The sequence below is a fragment of the Cololabis saira genome, chromosome 18, assembly GCF_033807715.1.
Source record: "Cololabis saira isolate AMF1-May2022 chromosome 18, fColSai1.1, whole genome shotgun sequence".
Lineage (NCBI taxonomy): Eukaryota > Metazoa > Chordata > Actinopteri > Beloniformes > Belonidae > Cololabis > Cololabis saira.
The window spans coordinates 21,141,449-21,163,093 of NC_084604.1; the positions used below are offsets into that span (position 1 = coordinate 21,141,449).

The following is a 21,645-nucleotide window of genomic DNA, read 5'->3' on the forward strand; positions in this document are numbered from 1 at the left end:
TTGTTCTGAGATGTTTATTGAAGTCAAATATATTTCCACTTGGATAAAATTATATTACCAATAAAGAAATGGGAGGAGCGGGATTGATAAGCATGCAACAACTAATGTTCACTAGACCAGCCGTTTGCTGCCGATGTCAGGAGAGGAAAAAAAGGGCAGAGAGAATGATCCCACATCAGTGCCCTCTGCTCTCCCTCCGTTCCAGCTGGAAAATGACTCACTAGCTTTGCTCAAAAGTCAGGGCAGCAGAGCGCTGCTGGCGAACCAAACCACAGCAAAGCTAAATAAATAACAGGCAAGAAAGTGCTACAGACTGAGGTTCAAGACTGAGGTGGAATAGTCCTGGTCTCAACGATTAGGGAAAAATCCTAACACAAACAATAAGAGCTCTAACAAATGGATTGTCATAGCCTTTTTTTATTAATACTTCATATATTCATCTATTGATAGGATGCTGGATTTATGAAAGCAGTTCAAGCAATTTTATTTTCACATATCCCGTTTACTAAGACATAAAAAAGTCTAAGAGGGTTCGGGGTTCCTTCTGTCACTTTTTAAACACCACATTCATCCATTCATTCATTCATTTGCACACAGACTGAAGTTTCCCATCGTTTTTCTCTCGCATTTGCAGGATGTTCTATACACACTAAATTAGTACAACGGAGAGGTTGGAGGGAAAAAGAAAAAAATAATCAGAGGCCTGACACAGACATGTTGGGTCAGATGGGGGATAAGGACATAATGGTGCTCAGAAAGGGTCAGTGAAGTAGTACAGGAATGCATATGACGGGTGTGTGCATGTCTGTTGCTTTGGTAGCGGGGCTGGTGCTTAGGCTGGCATGTAAGGGGGAGGAGGGTCCTTCTCTGGCATCTTCATGGCCATCTCATAAGTGGGCAGGATGTACTAGAAAAGAGAAGCAAAACCACTAGTTAAAATCTGAGAAGAATCTCCATCAATCAAAGCGATGATTCTGAGTTTGAAGTTTGAAACGTTAGTCAAGACAAATAAACAAATATGCAGAATTCAAACTTTTAATAGCTTCTCAGTTCTGAATGCCTATTCTATGGTCCCCAACGATAGAAATGTATCCATTTACGTATTTTAGACACTTCTGGGAACAAATAGTATTAGAAACAAATGCTTTGAGGTTTCATAATGTCAGATTTAAGTATGTAGTCAGGGTGCCACCTGCTGGCCACATTTAAGCATTACATGCTTTGCATTCTGTGTTACAGACTTCAAACGATCAGATCCTGCACATAAATGTGAGACTGTTTGCATAGAAAAAGATGCCAGTTTAAAAAAAATACTGTTGTGTGTCAAGCCAATAGTTAGATGGCCTATTTGATTACTTAGACTTTAATGTCTATTCAAATATTTATCGTTTTGCATACCTGAGGAGGGGTCTCAAAGGCGGGGTACACAGCAATCTCTGGTATGTTCCTGTTGTTGATGTACTTGTAACAGTTCCACACACAATTGATCAAGTAAGCCTGGAAGACAGAAAAGAGCAGATTTACAGTAGGCCAGGTAAAAAAAAGTTATAGCAGCTCCTAACTCTTCTTAGAAACAATATCAGGACTTTAATACCAATGAGTAACCAACTGAACTAATGAACCGAGTGAGCTCTGTATAAAACCTTTTTGTGAATAGCTGATCATTTCACCTTGAGGATGATGAGGAAGGCAAAGAAGACCAACACGAAGAGCAGCAGGCAGCTGGAGTTCAGAGACAGGAGATTATCCTTGTACGGGAAATCCGGCTAAGAAGAGAGAGGAAAAAAAAAAAAAAAAAAAAAAAATCACCAATGTCAGTGAAACAGTAAAATAAATGTATTTCACATCACGACCTAAGCTTCCACCCAATCAGGAAACATTTCATATTGCAGAGCACATCATGGAGGTGACAGTTAAAGTGGCCTTATTCTGCTTTTAGATATCTTGCTTACAGTCCTCAAAATATGTAAGATGTTTTTTGCAATTGTAGGCATAAGATAAAGATTTTGAATCTCAACATTCATATAAGAAGTGTTGAAGATATTTACATGAATTGTTGAAAACTCTGCATTGTCTATGCAACCTGGGTTGAAATGTGTCTGACAGGCAAGAGGAGCTGATAACTCTGCCCACCAGCAAACCTCCAAGACTTTGATCAATCAGAAAACACTTCAAATCTGGTTGCTGTCTGGAAACCCTGCTCCCTGTGATAAGTTCTTGTTCAAAAACAATAACAGGCTTTTGGAGTTATGCTCCAAAGTAGAGATGAGAGGATCAAATATTTGCCATTGGGGACTGACCAGCTGGTCCAAGTAGTCCCTGATCCTGGGTAGGTAGGTGAGAGAACTGATGGCCACCAGGCAGCTCAGAGCAAAGTCAAACAACTGATAGCAGAAGAACGGGATGAGCCACCCGTCACGGTGCTGAAGAGAGTGGAGACAAAGGGAGAAAAATGACTAACTAAAAATGATCATTTTTCATTTTGGAAGGACCACAATGAATATTTCAACAACGTGGTGTCGAATAACATCAAAAAATAGAACTATGGGAAGACAATTTGGCAAAAACAAAAGGGTTTTCTAGGCTTTGAGATCTTAAATATTTTTCTCATGTTTAGATGAGGTTTGACACCATGAAATATGCAAATTAACATTTTTACATTAGTATATAAAGGACACAGAGAAGGACTGAAATAATCAGGGTGGTCCTTTCATTGGGTAACTCATCAGGAAATCTGAATGTTTCTTCTAAACAAAAATACAGTATTCTCTGCCTTTGACAAAAATCTACTTCACTCCTGAAGCATTTGGAAACTATATACATTTTTACTATGATCGCAGCATTTCTACATGTCTGGAAGGATGTTCTTGCACAGCTAAAGCACAACTCTTTCAGGCCATCTGCACGTCTGGTCTCTGTACAGTCGTAACAACTATCAGCCTAATGCATGTCCACACCAAAACACTATCAAACCTGTCCGTGTTGATGCCATCAGGCAGGCCTGTGAGGTAAAGACGACACGCAGTGAGAACAGCATTGTGTTGTGTGAAACTGTACCACTACATCAACAGTTCTCCCAACAGCTAAACGTGCAAAAAATAAATACATTTAAAAAAAAAAAAGCAGGATACAAGTTCTTTTATTGTTTGTTTTTTCTTTCTTATGTCTTACCTTTCATCTCTGTTTCTATTATTACACAGCTTTTGAAACTTGGCTTATTTTATCCATGTTTATTTTGGGATCACATATTTTGCATTAATAATAAAAAAAACACACATTTCCTTTACTGTAGCACATGCTGCCAATAAAGGTACCATGTCCACAGTAGACACTTACAGTAATGGCTCCATACACCATCATGGCACTGATGGTGAGCATCAGGAGAGAGATGGCAAAACCAACGCAGGCATTTTCTGTATGAGGGAGGAAGAAAAAAATATATAAAAAAATGTGCAAATGAGTAATGAGTCTGGATGAACTGATATTTTCCCGCGCTCGTAAAGACAGCTGTTATTTGGATGCACTGTTAAGTAGACGGTCTCCAGGGCTTCTCTGTTTCCAGCTCGCTCTGTTTTAAAGGGCAGCTCTGGGGAGCATTAAGCTGCTCCCTCGCAGCTGCACATGGTCAGTTAAAAATACAATCAGACTCAGCCTGGGATAATTAAATGGCCTGCCTTTCATATCCTCTTTTCTCTCCATCACTTACTCTCTCAGTTTCTCAACTCTTCTGCCTGTTGCATTGGAGAAGCTACTGCAGCAATGCAGTCCAAACAAATGCTTTTGTTATTCAATAGTTAAGGAATAACAATGTGCGTATCAATATGGAACAGTTTGGAAACCATTTGCAGCTCCAGCGGGAAAAGAAAGAAGAAAAAGCATAATTACTAGAAAATACAGTTCTGTGATATCTTCATATTTTGAAAGTGCAAAAGGAAATTTTCTCTTCACTTGTGTAAATTTAAAGGGGACCTATTATGGTATCTAATACCTATTTTAAACAGGCCTTGAATGTCTTAAAAACAACCTTTTGATTGTTTTTGCTAAATAAATTAGAAATTCAGCCTCTGAGGAATGTCTTTATCTTCCCATTCTCTAACCTCATTCTCTATGTTGGATTCTGAGTGGGCAGGGAGGCTATGATAATGAGGCTCTGTGCTGATTGGCTGCCTGAATGACGCGATACACCGCTACCAAAAAATGGCGGAAGCTCCGGCCGGCGGACTTAGTTGTGGGCGTGGTTTCACGCATCGGAGGCCAACCTATGTACATCTCTCCCGTCGTTACGTAACGACGGGCGCAGAATCTGAACGGCTCGTAGAAGCCACATCACACTGGACGGCTCATCCGGGCGGCTGCACAGACACTGCAGAATTGGCAGGCCGAGGGGAGACCACTTTATATATGTTAAAGCAAGAAAAAACTTGTTTTCATAATAGGTCCCCTTTAACAGGAAGATTTTTTTAATCAACAAATTACTTAGACTTTCTGATCCACAACACATCAGATACAAATGATTTCTTCAAGAAAAGGTGTTTTGTTTTTCATCAACTGACCTACTTTGTGCCGAATCTATATGGACAAACAACAGTTTAATCCACATTAAATGTCATGGACCATTTTTAAATGTTCTTTCCATCAGTTACGTAACATTTAAACACTGTCTGGATTTGGGAATGAAATGACTGTTGGGTAATGGAGCTGCAACACTGCTCAGGAGTAACGACAAACAAGGCAGTGTGAATGTTAACATTGTTCCCACAGACTGTGGACAACCTCTGCTGCCATGTCATGTGTGCTGGCATAAATCCTCTATGGGAGGGTCAACTCAGCAGTAATTTCCCCTTCTGTCCCACTGAGTCACAGTTAAAAAATAAAATAAAATAAATAAAGATGCCTTCACTAAGCAAAGCAACTAAACAACCGCCAGCCAGAGAGAACGCACTACAGTAGTCTTTCCAGTCACTCTCAGACACAAACACCTACGCAGGTTTAACATAAACCCTTAAAAGAGCAGGATTTAGATTCAAAACAACATCCAAACCAAACCCTCAACTACATTTTATGACAATAACTAAACAGTTCAGTGTTTTATTTCCTAATGGGTTTTGATTTGCAGTTAGGAGGGAGTTCGGCTCCCTCCTAACTAGCTGTAAAGCTCTTATCACCATAGGACACTGAAATTAAACCATACATGCTATTTTTGATTATAAATACCCAAACAACTAAACAGAGTTCAGTGCAGTTAAGTGTTCATTGTAAAAATGATTTATCAACAGATTATCCCACTTACCAGACATCCTGTCAGAGGCAAAGTAATGGTCAATGACCTCATACTGCAAGTCAATAGTGGGTACGTTCTCTGGGTGGGTCACGGCCACAGTCAGCAGGATGCCCATCAACAGATTGACCACCTGTATTCAGAAACGAGGGGGGGTCATATATAAAGACATAACTACTGACTGCAGTTTAAATCATTCCTGGAGTACGTTAAATTGTATTTCCAACTTTCAAGGCCTATGTAGGAGTCACTATATATCTGCTTTGTACAACGTTCAACTTGCAGATACGGATATACGAAAACTAAGAAGTTTAATTCATCAGTTTTTTTCCTGACAAGGTCACTTTATCACAGTATGCAAATGAAGCTGTGAGGAGAAAAACAAATTCAAAAACCCTCCACCGTCCAAGAGACAGGCAACAGTATGGTGTTGGAGAAAATACATGTCCAATATAAAAAGATAATTATAAAGAAATAATGAAATTAAATCAGTAGATGTCAACATTTTAAAAGGTAATTACATAGCCAGTACAACAGTATATATTTTTTTCTCTCTTTGGAAGTGAAATAAAATATGGAGAAAAAGTAAAACAATGAAAATTATTTAAAAAGAACTCAAACAATTAAGACATTATAGGAGGAAACATAAAGACAGCTAGAACTATTATGTCAGAGAAGAGTTGGGAGATGACCAGAAGCATGAGATACAAAATGACCATGAAGAGGTAAAAACTTAAGAAATTCAAAGTAGACAAAATAAACAATTCCTTGATTAATAATTAAATTACAAAATGAATGACATAAAACACAAAGCATAAGATTGAAAAATATATCTAAAAAAAATGACAACATGAAGAACCAAGTGAGGAGATTGAAAACCGTCAAAAAATGATGGTTAACTATTGACAGAGAAAGAACAACCATGTCTAACTTTTTTCTTCACTGTTTCAGGTAGTTTTTTTAATCTTGGGGTGCTTTTTCTATTCTATTTATATCAAAACCTGTACATGTCAGTGACATCTAATCTAGCTGTTATGTTAATGCCAAAATCTGCCTATTACCACCTGAAAAACATTGCTAGAATTAAGGGGATTCTGTCTAAACAAGACATGGAAAAACTAATCCATGCATTCATTTTCAGTAGGTTGGATTATTGCAATGGCATCTTTACAAGCCATAACAAGAAATCAATCAGGCAGCTGCAGCTGATCCAGAACCTGCCACCAGAGTCCTTACAAACACCAGGAAACTGGACCACATTACACCGGTCATGAAATCGCTACACTGGCTTCCAGTTAGTCAAAGGATAGAGTTTAAAATCTTACTGCTGGTCTACAAAGACCTGAATGGTCTTGGACCAAAATACATGCTTGATCTGTTAGTTCCTATGAAGCTCCCAGACCCCTGAGGTTCATCTGGATCTGGTTTGTTGTGGTTCCCAAGAACCAGAACCAAGCAAGGTGAGGCAGCGTTCAGTTATTCTGCTCCTCACCGGTGGAACAAACTTCCTGTAGACCTGAGGTCTGCTCCAACTGTCAGCTCCTTTAAATCAGGCCTAAATACATTACTGTTTACTGAAGCGTACTCTTAAATTAAATACTTACATGCTGTACTCTATTGCCCTTACTTTTTAACAACTTGTGCTCTTAATTATTTTACTTCTTTTATCATTTTATTTGTCATTTATTGTTTAACTGTGTCTTGCTGCTTTTAATGTCGATGTAAAGCACTTTGAATTACCTTGTGTTGAATTGTGCTATACAAATAAACTTGCCTTGCCAAAAAGCACCCCAAAAAAACAAACAGAACTTCCAAGCAAGGCAGAGTCCATATTGTGCAACATGGCTTTTCTGTTTAATAAAACATATATTGTCGAGAAAAGCCTAGAACAAGAGGCTGTTGTTTACAAACGCAATACTGAATGAATGCTGAAACACCTGCTATGGGCTAGAAAACCAGTGGAGTTCATTAAAACCGATTCAAAATAAAATCGCCAGGTCTTTTCATTTAATTCATTATAAAAGACCCAATTAATAATCCTATATTAACGACTTTGCACAGCGCCAGTGATGGGCCTACTTACAGACGCTGCGTCTAATTATTATGTTCACTAATGAAAATGAGAAACAATTCTTGTCTTCAGATGTCGTACAGACAAAAATAGCGTGCAGACATCCTATAGATATTTGTGTACTTTGATATTTTGTAACGGAAATCACACCTGTCAAGTCTCCCGTTTTGGCCAGGAAACCACCGTATTTGTTTTATTTTATTCAAGAAGTTTTTTTATTCTATATATGCAGGCAGTTTATTTTTGTTTCATTTGTTTTATACATTCTGATATTGTGCAGACCTCTGTTAATAAAAGGTACCTGTGTGACATTTGGCACGAGGCTTTGTATTAAAACTGACTGTTTTTTTAAGGGTTTGCCTCAGAAAAAAATGAAGCTAACAGAGATGCTATGCTATAATGCTTTGGGGGAATTATGGCACAGAAAAAATATTGATATATATCGAGTATCGCCATTCAGCTAGAAAATATCGAGATATGACTTTTGGCCCATATCACCCAGCCCTAAAATAAAATGTAAATGTTTCCCTTGAAGACAATCAATGTGTATATAAAATGAAAATATTAAAAATAAATAAATGTGCTTTAATTCCCTTTTGTGTTTTCAGTGAGGCTCTATTATAGGAATTACATACATAGGAATGTCCACAGCATTTCAGTGTCAGATTCTGAGCACATAGCTGTAGTCTCTAACCACGGTTGAATTGGTTTGATATTGGATATTCGACATTCAAAGACATCCATTTAACTTGTGATACATACCACTGATTTCGATCATATTGCTTGTGATGTGTTCATGGTCATCTAGACTATATATCACAAGAGAGTAATTATTATAAAATCATATTATGGGCTGATTTAATGAGGTTTAATGATGATTTAATGAGGTTTAATGATGATTTAATGAGGTTTAATGAATTCAACACCCATAAAACTTGTGATGCATAACACCGATTGTTTTCAAACCACTTGTGATGTGTTCATGGTCATCCAGACAATATATCGCAAGACTGTAATTATTAAAAAAAAAAAAAAAAAAAAAAAAAAAAATCATACTATGGGCTGATTAATGTGGTTTAATGAATTCAACACCCATAATAAACAATCGGTGTTATGTATCACAAGTTTTATGGGTGTGGAATTCATTAAATCTCATTAAATCAGCCCATAGTATGATTTTATAATAATTACTCTCTTGTTATATATAGTAGATGACCATGAACACATCACAAGTGGTTTGAAAACAATCGGTGTTATGTATCACAAGTTTTATGGGTGTTGAATTGATTAAACCTCATTAAATCATCATTAAACCTAATTAAATCAGCCCATAATATGATTTTATAATAATTACTCTCTTGCGATATATAGTCTAGATGACCATGAACGCATCACAAGCAATATGACCAAAATCAGGGGTAGCCTATGTATCACAAGTTTTATGGGTGTTGAATTCATAATATCCAATATCCAATATCAAACCAATTCAACCGCGGTACATAGCTGTAGTCTCAAGTGGTTGACAGGTAGATATTTTACATTTCTCGTAAATCTGTATTAAAATGTAAGATACCGGTCCTCGGTTGGACTGGTGGGACAGCGGCAGAAAAATGCCCCTTATATTCAAACCCAAAACTTGACAGGTATGACGGAAATATGGAGTTGTGTTGTTTGTAACGATGGAAACGCTTCAGTTCCAGCGGCTAGCAGCAGCTAACCTTAGCATCACATCCACCACGAACCGCCATTTTAACAGTCAAAACGTAAAGCTTAGATAATAAACGACAACACGACGACTTCCAGAGATCTACTCTCAGCCAAGTAACCCAGTCTGATCGACACCACGGTGCAGCCTCGCACCTAAATAAGGCGGGTGAAGGGTCCGCCGGCGGCGGCTCAAGTGGAGCGGTTTGACCGCTGACCAGAACCATTTCACGCACCATGTACCAGGTCCCCAGGATGATGGTCCCCGTCCGGACATGGCAGCACCCGCAGCAGCGGGTCGTGTAGAGTCTGTCCCGGCTGGGCTTGAAGTGATGCATGTCCTCCACGAGCGTAGGCAGAAACATCTGGAAGAACAGCTGCTCGACGAGCGGAGAGTGTTGTTGTGAGCAGCAACAACCAGCGAGACGACCGGAGCGCACCGCCCACCGCTGCCCCGACGACCGGCACGCACCGGGGATCAAAACAAACGCGCTGACGGGCGCGAGGGGGCGGGGCCACACGAGGCAAGTTTATTTATATAGCACATTTCAACACAAGGTAATTCACAGTGCTTTACATCAACATTAAAAGCAGCAAGACACGATTAAAGAGTAATTAACAAATAAAATGTAAAAAAAAAAAAAAAAAAAAGTTAAAATAATAAAAAATATTTATTGTATTGTATATTCCTATTGTACACCTCTTTACACAGCTCACCTTTGGTGTAATTATACCATCGCCAAGCTCAAGAAGTTGCAGGTAGCATATACAGGACTGTCTCAGAAAATTCGAATATTGTGATAAAGTCCTTTATTTTCTGTAATGCAAAAATGTCATACATTCTGGATTCATTAAAAATCAACTGTAATATTGCAAGCCTTTTATTATTTTAATATTGCTGATCATGGGTTACAGTTTAAGAAAACTCAAATATCCTAACTCAAAAAATTAGAATATTCTGGGAATCTTAATCTTAAACTGTAAGCGATAATCAGCAATATTAAAATAATAAAAGGCTTGCAATATTTCAGTTGATTTGTAATTAATCCAGAATTTATGACATTTTAGTTTTTTTAATTGCATCACAGAAAATAAAGGACTTTATCACAATATTCTAATTGTCTGAGACAGTCCTGTAATGATGTGTTCAGGATCCTCCTTAAACTTCCAAGATGGACAAGTGCAAGCACTTTATTTGTTAATTGTTATGTCCCCACCATCCATGCTCTGCTGAGGAATTTTATGTTTAAATGTATGTGTCGACAACATGAGTCAGAAAATTGTCTAATAACTGCACTCACTAACATCAAATGGAGTGATACAAGCAGTAGTCGAGTTGTAAAAAAAAATCAGGGGGGATGGTGGATTTTATCATATGGGGACAGATAATTTGTGCTGATTACAAATAATATAATATATTACAAATAATAGCACTGACCAAAACACCTGCAGGAATGACATAGCAGCAGTTAAAAACAGCCTTCTGTAAGCTTTAAATATCCACTGGGCTTACATGAAATACATCAAAATACAACAATAAAAAACAGTTTTCTGAACTTATCAATATGACTCTGTCCTTCAAAGGATAAGTAAAATTGATCACTGCAAAAACTCAAAATCTTAACAAGAATATTTGTTTTATTTCTTGTTAAAATGTCTCATTTTAATAAAAAAAAATCTCATTACACTTAAAACAAGACTCATCACTGGAAAAAACAACAATTTTCACCTGTTTCAAGTAGATTTTCAATTAAAATAAGTAGAAAAATCTGCCAGTGGAACAAGATTTTTTTGCTTGTAATGAAGATAAATCTTCTCCCACTGGCAGATTGTTCTACTTATTTAAAGTGAAAATGTACTTGAAACGGGTGAAAATTGTCAAATAAGTTATTTTTCTGGTGATGACTCTAAATGTTGAAATAGCAGTAAAACCACATTCATCGATGAAATGACATAAGGGATGGAAAGGGGGGATGTCAGTTTTACAGGGGGGATGATTTTGACCGTTTTTATTTCAGGGGGGATGCCATCCCCCCTCAACTTGAGTACTGGATACAAGGTACACATCTGGACTATGGAAACATTGGAACAGATGTTTGCATGTATTTTAATGTGTGACCTGTAATTTTTATGTATTTTTATGTATTTTATATGGAACCTTTTGAGTCTGTAATAACATAAATAAAACATTAAAAAGCACAAGGTTGGAACCAAAGAGCATACAGAAACTGAAAAAAAAAAAAACAATTTAAAAAACATAAGCACCCTTTCTGAAGAACAAATTACTTGCAAATGCCCACTATTACAGCTAAGCACATTAGAGAATAGAATATAATAGAATAAGCTGTATTAGCCAAGTATGATCATGCCAGACAGGGAATTTGTTTTTGTTTTTTTTTTCTCGCTCACTGAACCCAGATATAAATAGTTAAACAGTAATAGACAAATGGCTCTTATTAACATATAGACAATTTCAAAGTGAAAGGTGCAGCAGTATGAGGTAGTCATGGTTATTGAAAGGTGCATTGTTACAGCATATGATTATGGTTATTATTGCTGCTCAGTGGTTGATTACTCTGAGACTCTATGAGTGATGAGAGTTCATCAGAGCAACAGTTTGGGGGAAGAAACTGAGAGCAGCATCATCATCACTAAACCAATCTTGGGGCCACGTGTCAAAGGTAAGGTAAAGACAATTTTATTATATATAGCCTAACTGATTTCACAGACAGAGGCAGTTCAGTGTGTTTTACAAAAGAATAAGATGGATACAGAAAATAAGACAAAACATTTGAATGTAAAGAACAAATGTGTTGAGAACTCTTGCAGTGATGCTATAGTCCAGTCATGTGATACAAGCACATAAAAATCCTTACAGGACAATCATTTAAACAGCAGACACTGAGAGTTACATTTAGAAAGGAATCAGGACAGGTTAAACCATGTTTTAATGTGACTGATTGTAGGTTAATATTGACAACGTTAAAACTGTGACCTGTGACAGTCATTGAAAGTGATGGATGAATCTTACCAGTTTTTAAAAAACACTCATAACTAAAAACATAGTATCGATTTTTCAGGCTGAGGTGAATTGGCCCAAGTTAAGACACAGCAAATAGGAACGCTGACGTAAGATGAAGATTTAGCGGGTTATTCACCAGTTAAGCGATGTTCTTATACCAGCTCAACAAACCTTGGACTTCCCAATCGATCCACTGCATTATTTTTCATTTTTAAGGTAACAGATCGAGAAAAAAAAAAAAAAGTCTTTTAACTGGAAAAAAACCCTCAACCAAGCAGTAGTGAATGCAACATGATTTGATGGTGCAATCATCACAGGTGCGGGTACCGTCATGGAGGCACTGAGCCGGTTCTGTGACATATTATCCTGCAAATATGAGCAGCTCACAAGATGATCTGTTTTCAAAGCTAAGTGGCCGCACACAAAGCATTTTTTCCCTTGAGGTTTTGAGTTGGTAGTGACTACAATCATCGAACAAAGACAAAGTGATCATTACCATAATACATCACTTTTTAGCAGTCTTGTGCTTGCATAGAGGCAAATTATAAAGGAAATATCTGACAATACACACACCCCGTATTAAGTTCAAAACAACTGTATGTGAAAAAAGTTGTACACAGTCCCAATGTCTGCACACAGAAGGAAAACCAAAACAATGATCTTTAAATGAAGATAATTTACCTTTTCTTTAACACACACACACACACACACACACACACACACACACACACCTTAATGTAGTTTCAAAACTGCATTAAACCGGATAAGGTGGTTAAAGTGCAACATTTTGGGATACATTACACAATTTACACACTAAGAATAGAATAGAATCCTTTTATTGTCACTGTAAACATTGTTTCCAACATCGCTGTGAAAAGATGTCAAGATGTTTCAGGAAAACAAGTATATCAAGCTCTTCCTGTTAAGCCCTTTGAGTCCTGAAAGTAGGTCAATGCAGCCAGAAATGACTAAACTTGTAAGTTCAGTGGATGAGCAAGATTTTCCTTTATTTGTTAAACAAAAACACAACAAACTTAATTAATCATATGCTACACAAATGTCTGCATGGTAACAACAAAATCTGGGACATCTTCATGGTTAAATAATACCTTGTAAACCTTTCTCTTAGCTTCAATCAAAAACACTTCAGTTAAATAGGTTCATATACAGCAGCGCAGGTTACATGTCATTTAACTTCAATAAAGAAAAAAAAAACCTTTCCCTCAGGAATATGAAGAGAAAAACACATTCACAGCTGCTTTTCTGGATAATAAATTGTCCCAGTGGTATCAGTTTTTAAAACCAACCTTAATGGGGTTTTAAACTTTGAACCCTTTTTTAAACGCTCTTCCTCATCTTTCTTCTTCCATTTATAGATCAGTATAGCTGATAGTGTAGCTCCGAGTATCGCCCCTGTTACTCCCCCAGCAATAATCCCTGTTGACATAAATACAATTAACTGATTTATGGTACATTTTCATAGCTTATAGTTTAGTCAAAATACACGTAGAAATATGGCAAAGTACCTGCGAGGACTTCTTCGCTCTCCATGAAACTCTTGCTATTTGAGAAAATTATGAAGTCAGATTTGGCATCACTGGTAGATGAGTGTGTGCTGTCAAAGGTCCGACTTGGAGAACCCTAAATCAAAGAAAAAGAAGAAGAAAAAAAACCCATGATTCTCTGTTCTGCCATCTATGGTTTATGTGATGAGCGTGTGAGACAATACAATGAAGAAAAAATAGACATACTTTGAGAGTATTCTTGCTTGTGTTTCCTGCCTTGGCAACAAAAACTTTGATGTTTTTGGTTTTACTAAGTGAGACTGTGGTTTGGCACAGAGAAAGAAATATATTGAGAGAATATTCAAAACATTCTGACAACAAAACCATACTGCATGCAGCAACTGATAAATATAATTTGTGTACATGGCATTGAGAGTTACCAATTTCTGACGCATCTCCTGAACCAGAACCATCCATGTCAAAGCCTGACCCCTCCAAGTCCTCTGGAAGGGCAGGGTGCTAATTTCATGGGGTAAAAAAAGAAAAAAAAAAGAAAGAAATACGTTTATTTAAAGATACAGGTCACAGTGCTTTCCTGTCAGTCATAAAAACATACACGAGGTGAAGGGCGAATATGAAGCAATAATCAAGTGGCTCATGCTAAAAGATACAAAGTCCCACTGCAGACAAAGAGCCACACAAGCACTCTGAGCAACAAACCAATAATGGTACAGCCCGTTATCTTCAATAAAAGACTATAAAAATGCCAACCATCTCCACCCAACTGGTAAGTAAACATCCATTTTATAGGTCTTTGATAAGTTGAGCGACTGTGAAAACATGCAGCTCAGGCCAAAAAGAAAAAGGAATTAAGATCATTGGAGGATGTTCTTTTGGAACATATGATTATTATTTATTCACACATATGAAGGTTCTACCTCTCTCATATGCTCGATGATCGGTCTTATCGGACGGAGCCTTATGGACCATATATATTTTGGTAAATTCCCACCATTATTTTATTTAGATAAAGACTGTTTGCTGGTCACATCTTAGAGTTGATACGTTGTCCCTGAAGAAAAGTTTCAACACCATGACAACATGCATTATCTTTTAAATAGTGAGTTTACGTTGTACTCCTTGTCTTTTAAGGTAAACACTACCATCTAATCCAAACAAAGAGTTCTGAAATCAACTGCTGTCCCAAAACAGATTTGTTTTTGCAGAATATCAGTTTCATCTAATGATCTGCAGTCCATCAAAGCTTTTCTTTAAGCGACCGTCACCTTGCTTTCTTCCAATTAGGTGATGAAGTTTTGCATTAGGCCTTTTTGTTCTTAAATCCCATTTACCCAAGCAAGTTACTTACACTTCATCACAAACTCAAACGTTCATTATGCAATTTCGTTGTTTCAAGGCATATAGATTTAAGATTTCTCTCCCAACACTTACTCCTTAGTGTACCCCATTATACCCCAATTTCTGATGTAATTTTCTTTTTCGTTTACTTGATCTAACCCACAATGATACCAAGATGTAAGGCTGATCAATCCACCTGCCATGAAGTTGGGAAAGGGAAAATAAATATTTTGTCAATTTGTAGATTTAACCATTCTTTGGTATGTAAGGTAATTAAAGACAATACATTTAATTTAAATGCATTCTATTATGAAAAAAGTCAAGCACACAACTTTCCCCTTTAAAGACCGAAGTACTTGTATTTCAGGATCTGTATTTCCTCACAAATAGTTCCGAGCTGCCACATAATAATACACATGTAGTGGCCACTCACAAGCAATTATAATAAAACAATTTGTTTAACAAGATTGTGGCAATTACATGGGTTTTGTCTTAGCTAAAGCTGAAAAAAGGTAAGACAACTTACGAAAAAGGACAAATACAAATAAAATTCCTTTCCATCGTTCACACACACATATTTACATGAAGTGATATTTAACATGAGGAAGTGAGAAAGGTGAGGGCGAGACGACGGAGGGACGTCTCCTCGTTTTTAAACGCTTTTTCAGTGACTGAACATGACTTACCGACACAGTGACAGGACAAATACATCCCAGAGTTAAAACCAGTGAAGCTGTAAAGGTGAGCCACATGTTTCCGCTGAACTGCCGTCTCTGTGTTCTTGTTTCTTGTTCTTGTGCTCAGTGATTGAAGGTTGAGTCTCGTGTCCAGACCGCGCACTCGCCCCGCCCACCGGCACAATCTCCGTATGATAGAAACACCTGAGTGGCGTCAATTCAGTCACAGGGATGGCAAGGTTACGAGTCACAGAAGTCTGCGTTGTAGCTTATCTTTGTGGTCAAGAAAATTTGAACTTTTTCCAATTGCAGTCTCACTCACATCCTGCTAACTATGAACACTATATTAACGTGTTGATCAATTCAGTCAATGCGCCTTTACGCATCCGTTTTCTGCCCCACGGACAGCAAGCGGCTAGAGAGCAGAAAAAGCGTGTCTGACAAGCGCAATTTAACTCATTCTGTTTACTTCATTCACTATGTCAGTGCAACAATATCACGCGGACATCCCAGTTTAACTTAAAACAGTTAAAGTCCAAATGCAAAAAGGAGGGGGAGGGAGCAGAAGAGAGAAAGAGAGTAAAAAAAGTCAAATATTTCCCTTAAACAGATTTATATGAGGGTAGGGTGATTTGATATCTTACCTTAAGATGAACTTGCATAATTAATCCATCAGTGGCTAAAAGCCTCGTTAATAGCCTGACTCCCTCCGCTGCTGGGGCAACATTGGACCCATCACTTGCCTTCTTTTTTTGAAAAAATAAAATAAAATAAAAAATTGCAGGGTTGCCTGCTTCCTTTTCATTTTTGTAAGTTAGTGTTGGGAAAGATAATACCTAGTGAAATCGATCATGTTGTTCTTATATAAATTTGTAGTTATTTTATATGTATTAAATAGAATAATCAATACAAAGTAATTCCATAAATGTGCATATATATATATATATATATATATATATATATATATATATATATATATATATATATATATATTAAAAAAAAACATACATTTTCCCCTGAAGTCAAGGTGTAGCGGCTGCCGTACCCAATTGAGGGGAGATGTCAGCATCAAACTGCTCGGATTGTTTTGGCGGAGAGTTCCTTTTTATTTTTTTGTCCCTGAAAATGACAAGTGCTAAATGACTGCCCCCTTTCCTTTCACATTTTTACTCAAAAGTACATGTTTCAAAGTAAACACCCCCCTTTCTCAGACATCCGAGGCTTGTCGGAAAGTCAAATCTAATCAAAGGACACATTTTTCTGCAAACTCTGACTTTAACAATGTCTGGAGAAAAATAAATAAATACATAAATGGAGGGCATTGACTGGAAGGAAGTTAAGTAGTTATGTGACTGGATACAGGTATGCTTATTGGAAAAGGTACAGGTGATGTGCAGCAAGTAAAACTGAAGGATATGTAACTAGGCGCTTAATATGACAACCAAACACACAGATTCTGAGGAAAAAGCCTTCTGTAAGATGTTTTTTCCTTTTGCAAGTTCAAGTAAAGATCGAGTTGTTTGGACTTAATACGCAGAGGTATGGTTGATATAGACTAAGTATGAGGTTTTGTTCACCTCAAACTATCCCAACCACAAAGCTGGCAGCATCATGATCTGCATGACATTTCTAGTTGGTTGCATAAAATTGATTAAATGATGAAGACGAGGCACAATATCTGAATTTATCAGAAAACTCCTCATAGGGTGTTCCAAAGGCATTCAAAAAAAGCTGTGTGGACCGAGGTTGAAGTAGTATCTGACAGAGGACATCAACAGATGTAACTAAACTTTCACTCTTTTGAATATCCAACCAGAATTCTGATATAGTTCTGTTGATGCCTATAAATGATCCGATCAATATTCAGCTTTCTGAGAAACAATTACCTTTGATAAAAGCTCTTTAGACTGAAACCGTAAGATAACAGGGAAAAAATGAAACGCACCAACAGTCCAAATGTACTTACCCTGCAATATATGCAGATTTACTTTTCTTTTATATCCAGTAAAAACATAAATGGAGGCTTCTACGGCTCTCGCCATCGCAAGTATCCTCTGTACTTCATTGGGGATAGACCTCCTTCATTCAAAAACTTAAACTGACATTCTTCTAAGTTAGGGTAGAATGAAACACTAGTAATGAGTTGTTTTTTTACACAGGTACACAAAAAGAAAAACAACATCATGCAGATAAAATGTTAGAAGAACAGTTTAATCATACATAGTCACAATTCTGCTTCCAAAAATGAGTTTGTTTTCTTCATCTAACATCTGGAAATGTACATAAGGCCACCTGAAAATGTACATGACTTTGACAGTGTGACAAAACTCATATGTTCATATTTATATAATTGACAATATTTTACATTGCTTTTGCTTACAAGGTAGTAGCTGTTTCAAAATACAGCACTCTTCTGTACAAAAATAATTCATCATATTGTGTGAAGTTTCATGGTAGCAGAGAGGACCAAAATGCAGCCTCAGATTTAGTACAGAGTGTTTTTCTTTTCTTTTTAAATTGTCACAAATCAGAGAGACTATCAACATTGGATGTTACAGCTTCAGTACAAATAAAGGCTGGCCTTTCCATAAGAGATTAAAAACAAAAAAAACATGCCAGATCATGAAGCCGTAAAGATTTTTTTTCCTTTAAAATAACACTTGAGCAAATAAAACTGTATACATTATGTTCAAGGGGAAAGGAGTGATGAATATACACACATCTAAATGCACAATTTTGCCTTTTTATCCCCAAAAAAGTGTAAAAGACATCCCATTTACAGCATGAACGTTTACAAATGTACAACTGTACAGACGAAATAAAAGCATCACTACAAATTTAGAGCAAGGCCTGTCAAACACCACGACTAGACATATTTTCAATTTAACTAATAATTTTACACTTATTAACTGCACATATACTACATGTAATCTACAATCCATAAGAAGCGAATAAGCCATCACTACGAGCATTAGACGTGAATTGTATAGCTTTTGATGGCCCCACCAACCTCCACCGCTCGACTTGCATACCCAAATCAAATGTGGAAAAGAAAAAAACAACAAAAAACAGAACCACTAAGGGTTCTTTCTGTATCTCTTTCTTCTACTTATAGTTCATCTCCTCAGTCACAACCCTGGGATACACGCTGCCTCACCATTTTTATCTCTTGGACGACTCCGACCTTCAGGTGGTGGGGGTTCCATCATTGCTGCAAGCCCTCCAAACCTTTTTACTCGTACATAAAAATGCTATACATTACTAAACTACTTCTACGCAAGAGGTGATTATTCAGTACATAAAGATATTGTTTTTAGGGCAGTGTTCATTTCAAACTACAAGACATAAGATGTTACACAAAACATGTTAAAGAAGAAGAAGGGGAAAAAAAAAAAAGAAAAAAAAAAGAAAATCATTCCACGGTTTAAAACCTGTCACAGCATGCCAACGCATACCCCACTCCCACCCCACTATCCCCACAAAAAGCCCCCCCTACTATGGTCATTTTATATTAAGATTAAATCAGGTTACGCACCCGCTGTACAACCAAAACACATGCTCTGCTTCTGTTAAGTTAATGGTAGCCTTTTTCTCATTCTTGCAAAACCCCCTCGAGTGATAACTTGGATGAGGAAAAGTAGAATGGCTAGAAATGGGGCTCAGTGAATAGAGCAGCTCGGGTTTGCCAGTCTGTGATAGTACCGAAACATGAGGCAGACAGAGCTGCTGGAGTAAACACAAGTACCCAACCAAGTCTGGAAAAGGAGGCAAGAAAAAGCCGCAACTGGAGCGCCAACCTAGATGAAAGCACCAATCCCCCGAAACCAAGCTTGCGGAAAAAACGCTGGCTGAAAGTGGCACAAAGTAGTACTTGCCTGCGGGCAGGAGGGTTTTCATACCCATCTGTACGATGTAATTCTATTTGAAAACTAATCCATCAGCTGCTTTGGCATGGAAAACACTTCTACTTTGCATGGGATAATATACAATTGTAAGATTCAATTGCCTAGCTTTAATTAGAAGAGCTGACACGCGTCTGGTTAGAAAAACAAATGGAACTGCGTTTTAAAAGGATCACTCAGTTCAGCTCTATAAAGTCACTTGCTGGTGTTAATTGTAAGAATTGTGGATTTCAGCAAATGTGTAATAATTGTGTTTTTTTTTTCTCTACAGAGAATGTACAAGGTAAAAAACTAAATGTACAAGATAATATGAAAACCAGTCAAATACATCAGTTACATCATTGACAATGAGCTTGTGCTTTACCCAGGGGAAAAAACAAAACCAACAGCCTGCTCACTGCATCCCTTGGGGGCCATTTTGGGGATCTGCCCCAAGGGTGGCAGAGTGGCAGGGGTCAGTTGTCACAGCGTTCTTAGGTGAAGTTGACTTGTCATTTTTTTTTTTTTTTTGGTAAAAGGACCCCCTCCCTCCCCCCGACAAAACAGTGATGACAGAGGCTTTCCCTTATGGCTAAAGGAGCATCTCTCACAAAACAAGGGGTTTGGGGTTCCTACTTGTCCACTTCTTCAGGGGATCCAGGATGTCAGCGTGACTACATAAGGCCGTTTGTGGGGCCGCCAATGGGACCCAGTTCAGAGCCGCTCTTCATGTAGTACTTTTCTAGCTTGGCCAAAATGTGCTTCCCGTACGTGTATTTTCGCAGAGTGGCAATGTGAGGCCTGATCTGTGAAAGAGGAGCAGAGAAAAGGTTGAGATATTAACAAGACAGTCACACTCCTTTCACTTTTAGGCAAAATATAAAACACATTGACTGCGTTTACATGCAGTCAATAACCCTTTTAAAACCCGAATATTAGCAATAACCCGGTTTTGCACGGCCATGTAAACACCAATAACCCCTTTGAATAATCCGAATTTGCTCATATTACGGTTTTTAAAAACCCGAATATGACCCCTGGGTTACTCCTTTTAAAACCTAAATATTTGGTCATGTAAACGCCAAACGGGATATCCCGATCAAACGGAACATGAATTTGTTTTGTGGGCATGCTCTTTTTGCAAGGAATCTTGGTCTTTTGAGTCCAGGAAGTTCTTAACACGGCGAAACGCAAGAGCACGCCACACTTTGAGTGAGCAGGAGACTAATCATTTTATAAATGTAATGAAAGATATGAACATTTTGGCATTTGTAGACGGTAGAAAGTACCGGGATAGCGAGATTTACAAGAAGGCGAGCGAAAAGTTGCGCGAAGCAGCATTTGTTTTGAATTTGGATACAGGAAGAAGAAGCGGAAATGACGTAAATTGCGTCATGATATTCTCCGCCGGTCGCTGTTTTGATGGAGATATCCCAAATGATTAATTACCGTGTATACAGGGGTAACCCTGTTTGCCCACGCATGTAAACAGAATATTCCAAATGTTTCAGTAACCGAAATATTAGCCAACCCGAATTTTGACTGCATGTAAACGTAGTAATTGCATATTAATAACCTAGAAAAAAAATGTTACCACCAATACAATTTTGTCTTTTGTTGTGCTTTCAAATTGATAAATACTTCAACAATCAATACATTAAGAACCATATAAAGTACCATGTAGTTATGTGGGAAATATGAGGTGTAAAGCTGATCATTTTTAAAACCAAACTAAGGTCAGAAGAGGCTGAGAGAGCAGAAGGGGTTGCGGCTCAGACAGAACTGACTGATGAGGGTTCAGGCTGCAGGCGTGAACCAAGTGAGACTGGTGTGATAACAAACCTGTGTTACAGAAGATTATTCTAATGGCGCTGCAAAGTCAACACATATTTGTGAGAAGGAGGGAGAGAAAAAAAAACACCTTCCGAGACTTTCGAGTCTTGTGTTTCAAGTAGTAATGTCGACGAAAGTCCACAGAAGAACTGTGTTCTTGTACGCCATGTGCCATTAGAGTAAAATGTAAAACTATATATTACACTAAAAATAAAATAAAACTAAATGATAAAGAAGAGTTACTTTTTTAAAAAGGGGTAAGGACAAGATATCATAAACATATAAAGTAAGGCTGGGTGGCATGTTAGTTTATTC

At 37.6% G+C, this 21,645-nt stretch overlaps 2 protein-coding genes and 1 long non-coding RNA gene across 4 annotated transcripts in view; all 3 read right to left on the reverse strand.

The window, feature by feature from the left end:
- laptm4a (lysosomal protein transmembrane 4 alpha) lies at positions 1-9,525 on the reverse strand. Its single transcript, XM_061707403.1, has 7 exons — positions 9,290-9,525; positions 5,291-5,411; positions 3,337-3,413; positions 2,301-2,423; positions 1,671-1,766; positions 1,399-1,497; positions 1-907 (listed from the first exon to the last, which is right to left on the reverse strand). The coding sequence occupies exons 1-7, from the start codon at positions 9,416-9,418 to the stop codon at positions 833-835; spliced, it is 720 nt and encodes a 239-aa protein (XP_061563387.1). The 5' UTR covers positions 9,419-9,525; the 3' UTR covers positions 1-832.
- Positions 9,526-13,056: 3,531 nt separating this feature from the next.
- LOC133418615 (uncharacterized) lies at positions 13,057-15,782 on the reverse strand. 2 transcript variants are annotated; one of them, XR_009770472.1, is made up of 4 exons: positions 15,626-15,782; positions 14,021-14,099; positions 13,602-13,716; positions 13,057-13,512 (listed from the first exon to the last, which is right to left on the reverse strand). It is a non-coding gene; the product is annotated as an uncharacterized LOC133418615 (long non-coding RNA). The 2 variants fall into 2 exon arrangements; XR_009770473.1 differs by lacking the exons at positions 14,021-14,099; positions 15,626-15,782 and adding an exon at positions 13,827-13,871.
- A 3,313-nt stretch (positions 15,783-19,095) lies between these two features.
- LOC133464797 (apolipoprotein B-100-like) overlaps positions 19,096-21,645 on the reverse strand; it is a 47,442-nt gene continuing 44,892 nt past the window's right edge. Inside the window, 1 exon segment of the mRNA XM_061746984.1 lies at positions 19,096-20,303. Within this exon segment, the coding sequence (XP_061602968.1) occupies positions 20,172-20,303 (132 nt within the window). The 3' untranslated portion in view covers positions 19,096-20,171.

Coding starts and splice junctions, on each gene's coding strand:
- laptm4a (XM_061707403.1), bottom strand. CDS start 9,418: ATGTTTCTGCCTACGCTCGTGGAGGACATGCATCACTTCAAGCCCAGC. Junction 5,412..9,289: donor TCCTGGGGACCTGGTACATG/GTGCGTGAAATG, acceptor TTCTGAATACAG/GTGGTCAATCTGTTGATGGG. Junction 1,498..1,670: donor CCTTCCTCATCATCCTCAAG/GTGAAATGATCA, acceptor TCTGTCTTCCAG/GCTTACTTGATCAATTGTGT.